At 50.1% G+C, this 5,000-nt stretch overlaps 2 protein-coding genes across 4 annotated transcripts in view; one reads left to right on the top strand and one right to left on the bottom strand.

The window, feature by feature from the left end:
• The window catches only part of LOC135821368 (septin-2-like), a 12,683-nt gene extending 11,681 nt beyond the window's left edge, over nucleotides 1-1,002 (bottom strand). For all 3 annotated transcript variants that reach the window (XR_010554336.1, XR_010554337.1, XM_065334438.1), the window contains exon 1: nucleotides 612-1,002. Coding sequence is in view for 1 of the 3 variants with exons in the window: in XM_065334438.1 (XP_065190510.1) it covers nucleotides 612-711 (100 nt within the window). In the remaining 2 variants the exon portion in view is untranslated. The remainder of the gene's footprint in view (nucleotides 1-611) is intronic.
• A 1,098-nt stretch (nucleotides 1,003-2,100) lies between these two features.
• Nucleotides 2,101-5,000, top strand: part of LOC135821366 (uncharacterized) — an 11,324-nt gene continuing 8,424 nt past the window's right edge. Inside the window, exons 1-4 of the mRNA XM_065334435.1 lie at nucleotides 2,101-2,533; nucleotides 3,213-3,341; nucleotides 4,344-4,474; nucleotides 4,842-4,989. Coding sequence (XP_065190507.1) covers nucleotides 2,317-2,533; nucleotides 3,213-3,341; nucleotides 4,344-4,474; nucleotides 4,842-4,989 — 625 coding nt within the window. The 5' untranslated portion in view covers nucleotides 2,101-2,316. The remainder of the gene's footprint in view (nucleotides 2,534-3,212; nucleotides 3,342-4,343; nucleotides 4,475-4,841; nucleotides 4,990-5,000) is intronic.

Genomic DNA, 5,000 nt, shown 5'->3' with positions numbered 1-5,000 from the left:
TCGAGCCTGCATTGATACAAGGTTTGAGCATCGCCGACATAATACCACATCTACATTATAATCTACATTATAATAATAATTATTATCCAGCTCGAAAAAGTACTCATCGTCCAAGCCATCGCAAGACGGCCGGCGCTAGCGAGCATGCACATGTCGCGAGAGTGGCACACAGGCCGCAGCTCAACAGCATCACGAGAGGTCTGTGCTAAGGACAGCCACGAGGACGAATGCAGTTTCCTCTCTAAATCCCAAATCCCACGGCAAAGCAGAGCGGCATAGCCGCACGTGGATTGCCGAGCGCAGCACCAAGCGAATCGATGACATGGACAAGCGCCACATACGGCCTACTGCTTCGCTGGTACGATAATTATGGTAGTCTGGGCTAGGTAGTGCGCTAGTACCACTAGTGCGTGGTGTCGACATGTCCCCACCAAATCGAAAGGGAAAGCGCAGATTTGTTCGCTTCACTAGGTCCGAACTCAGCGTGACCGAAACGCTAAAAAGGACAATTTGCAATACGCCACGCCAGCCCGAAGTGCAACAACAAAACATTGCGCTAATAAGTATGTCTTGTCTTGAGCCAAGAGTGAGTGGACATTATGCAAACTCACCCACTACCATCAGGGTGAAGTCGAAGCCTTTCTTGGCGGAGCGCTTCTGCATTTGTTTGGCCAGCTCAGCAAACCCGACAACCGACTGGAGATTCGACATAGTGCTAGTGGTGGCGGCGAGTCGGCGAAACACGAACTAACTTCAACAAACACTGAAGATCACGCGCTGAGCTGATCCGGGCCCCAGTGGCACATGCAGCAGCGCTACGGCAGCACGAGTCCTGGTCTGAGAATAGGGAACAGGTCGCCCGCTGACGTCCAATCAACTTCAAGTTCAAAATGCGGAGGTCATGCAGTGCAGCCTTTCCAAAAACAGCTTCGCTTTCTCTCGCACAAGTAGTCGACCACTGCACTGCCTGCATGCACTGGACCCCTACAAAGTACAATGCTACAAACAAAGACATAAGTACAATGCTACAAAGACATAAGTACAATACTACATACTGACCATGCGTGGCGTGCAGTAGTTCGCCAGATAGATGATACACAGAGCAGGAGGGCGGAAGAAGAGAAGTGATCAGATCACACTTCACTTGTCACACTCCGTGACCATGGTGACTCGCGATGGCACATGCACAGACAGTCGACTGGTCGTTCGTTCTCGCGCTGTACATGTAGGTCGAGTACAGACCCCCCGGGCAGACAGGAGATCTATCATCTAGTACTACTACTAGTACACGTAGATCTACTAGTAGGCCCATGTCCATGATCATGAATGACAATGATGATGCATCGATGACTGTCTGTCGCCGGGTCCGATAGGCCATAATACATGTATAGGACCAGTGCCTGATGATGCCATGATGCCCCTGGACTGCAGGCTGGAGGCTGGACGCCACAACAAGCGTTGCCAACAGGCACCACACCGATCGGCCGAGTGGACTCCAGCCCACCCATACTACTTATTATAAAGACTAAGTAATAGTACTAGTCCAGACTACCATTGTCATTGACATAATCATTGTTGGGGCATTGGACTACAGCACTCAGCAGTACAGGCCAGAGCTAGAGTCGAGGAACTACTACTACTTTGTAGTAATAAGCGGTCGTTAAAGCCAGGTGGTCTTTAGAACCAGGTCTCACAGTGTCTGTGTAGAACTGTCCGTGCATGGAAAAACGGTCGTTGAGAGCAGGTGGTCGCTAAAACGAGAGGTCGCTTACACCAGGTTTTACTGTACACGTGTATACGTGTAGTTGTGCCTTTTTTTACACTACATGTAACCATGGTAACTACTTACTTTGCTTCACGTTTTCACAATGGATTTTTGATTTTTTTTTAAATCGCTACAAAGAGAGTTGAAAAACTAACTGTTACTTTGGTCAAAAAACCCGTACCGCGGGTACTCGTAGTGGTAGATCTACTCGTAGATCTACTCGTGGACTCTGTACTCGTCGATCGCATTTAGCTACAAAACTTTTGCAAACACATTTTTTTAATGAAAAAGACGTAAAAGTCGTTACGTTTCGAAGAGAGAAATCAAAACAAACAAAAAATACTTCACTGTCATGTCATTCAGAGTTCACTATTCAGGAATTGTTTTCTTCGCCTTTTGTTGTTGTCTTCTCCTGAATGATTGAGATATCGGAGCATTGCGCCTGTCTGAATCTTTCTTGTATCTTGATTGGCCCAAGAGGTTGTCAGCTCAGCCACGCACCAGTGCTGACAACAATGAGCAGGTAACGAAGGGACACTTTGGCAACAAAGATGGACTCCTCGAAGGCCACCGTGTCGCTGGGCGAAGCCACTCGCCAGCAGCACATCGCCGGAGCTGAGATTCGTGGTGATAGGTCGGCTGCTGCCGCTGCTGCTACTGTCACAGCATTGGCTCAGGGAGTGGTGGCCACATCACAGAGCAGTCGTGCTGGCTCCCAGTCCAGTGGGCTACCCAAGTCCTCGTTTCATTTGTTCGAGCCCAAGCTGGGTAGGTGGAGGAAGCATCGCACGCGCCCACTGCGTTGCTGTATATGCGTCTCAGTTTGCACATAGGTTATGCACACAGCTACTGTGTCTGTCTGTGTTGTAAATCCGTTCAGTTCGTGGCAAAAAATATTTAAAAAATTCAGTTCTGGTCTCCTTATACTATTGTACTGGCAAGAGTCCACAACCCCAAGAGCGTGTGTGCAACTGGGGTCTGGCTGCTGTAGGCCCACTGCGCGGCGGAATTCCAACATTGCGTCATGCTGCCGAGGCACGGAGGACAAAACTGCGCATTCCGCGATGCTTGCAATCAGGGTACTGTTCAAGCGCAACGAACGTGCACATCATTTTTTGACGTAATGTTGGAATTCCGCCGCGCGGATCCCCATGTACAGAGTTGCACGCTCTTGGGGTTATGGACTCTCGGGACTGGTACATGTATTAGCAGGCTGATTGCCCAGTTGGGCAAGTGTCACCCAAAGGAGAGGGAGCCTGAAATCAGGAGTTGTATCACCTGCAGTAGCGCATACGTGTATACCTGGATGGAGTGTTTTTTACACGCAAGTATACTGTGTAGCCAGCTAGCCACATACACACACGCCCTCTGTATCGATTCTTGTGTGTGTGTGTGTGTGTGTGTGTGCGTGGTGTGGTGTGTGTGCATGCCTGCATGTGTAACTCAGCATCTCTTGATCATGAGAAAGAGGAAGCATGGTTGAAGTCATCCATGAAGAGTCTGGAGGAGGCACATCAGAAGTTGTCCAGCAAAAAGATCAGATCATCTCTTGGATCCTTTCTATCGGGAGTTGAAGGTACGGTTATGCTATGATGCACACGTACACACATGCACACACAGACAGACGCATGTACACACACATGCATGCACAGGCGCGCGCGCGCGCACACACACACACACACACACACACTCTCTCTCTCTCTCTCTCTCTCTCTCCCTCTCTCTCTCTCTCTCTCTCTCTCTCTCTCTCTCTCTCTCTCTCTCTCTCTCTCTCTCTCTCTCTGTACTGTGCTTGCCATGCACTGCCATGACTGGTCATGCAAGTCTCCCCCGAAGAGGGGAGAGAGATTCAAAAGGAATCTTGGAAAGATGACTCAATTGGCTATTGAACCGCCCAACAGCTGACACCCCCTTTAATCCCCAAACTCTGGGGGGGGGGGGGGGGGGGGGACTTGGAAATGATCCCACTGATGGGCTCACCACACCTCAGTAAGTGGGCGAGGACAGGGTGCAGGAAAGGGATTGATGGCATCAAGGTATCCGTCCCGGGATCCAACTGCAGTTACCCCTGCCCCCGGTGAAGGTAATACTTGCTAGTGTGGGTGGCTAAATCAGAATGGATCTGATAACTCATAGGCTTCACTAGCACCATAATTAACAGGTATGTATACTTAAAATAGAAAGGATATGAACCCTGAAACCAACACTGGTGGTAGGTACAACATTGCGCCTTCCAGCAGCCGAACCCGTTGGCAACAGACCCAACACTCTCTGGCATAAGTGTACCCACCAACTGAACTAGCTGGCACACGCACCCACACTCATCCACCCAATGGTCCCGTTAATACAAGTTGAACAAGACGGGTGCCAAAGTACAGCTCCTAACAGAGTGTTGCTATACTGCAGCCATTGATCGACACACACACACACATGCACACACACACACAGATGCACACACACACACACACACACAGACACATGCGCACGCACACACATGCACGCGCACGCACACACATGCACACACACACACACACATGTACTCATCATGCGGTGTCTATGTCCACCTGCAATCTCGCAGGTAATGTGGATGGTGCAGCGTCGGCAGAAGACAATCTCCGCTCTCTCATTGAAAAGCCACCAATTGGAGGTAGACAATTGGAGCCGCTAAGCAAATCCGCCCTGCTTGGTTTTCGCTTACGGCCTGGACCGGTGCGTTGTACTGTATCAGTTGTGGTGTGTCTTGTTTTCTTCTTCTATTTTTCTTCTTCATTTGTGTGATTGCTAGCTATAAAGTTAAAAGTGGGAGGAGGAAAGAGAGGGGAGAGAGAGACAGTGAGGCACAGACAGAGAGGCACAGACAGAGAGGCACAGACAGAGAGGCACAGACAGAGAGGCACAGACAGAGACAGAGAAAGGGAGAGAGAAAGAGAGAGGTCCACCCACCCTCCGACCAGCCCCCTGACACACACACAAAGAGATCGATGCACATACATGTAACATAATCCACCAGTTCTTGAGACCGGGTCAACATGTTCATCGCTGTTACGTCCGTGTGTCTCGCGCTGTCCACCTGCAGATACCGGATGCGTTTCGCATGATCCCGGAAGGCAATCGTAAGAAGGCCAAACGAAAGAAGCACAAGCACCACCAACCGTCCAACCCTCTGGATGAGAGTGGTGCGGGCGGAACACCGGCTGCTGCAGCGTCAGCATCGCATCTCACAGGTAAAATTAGA

The sequence above is a fragment of the Sycon ciliatum genome, chromosome 7, assembly GCF_964019385.1.
Source record: "Sycon ciliatum chromosome 7, ocSycCili1.1, whole genome shotgun sequence".
NCBI lineage: Eukaryota > Metazoa > Porifera > Calcarea > Leucosolenida > Sycettidae > Sycon > Sycon ciliatum.
This window is presented reverse-complemented; position numbering and strand designations above follow the sequence as displayed.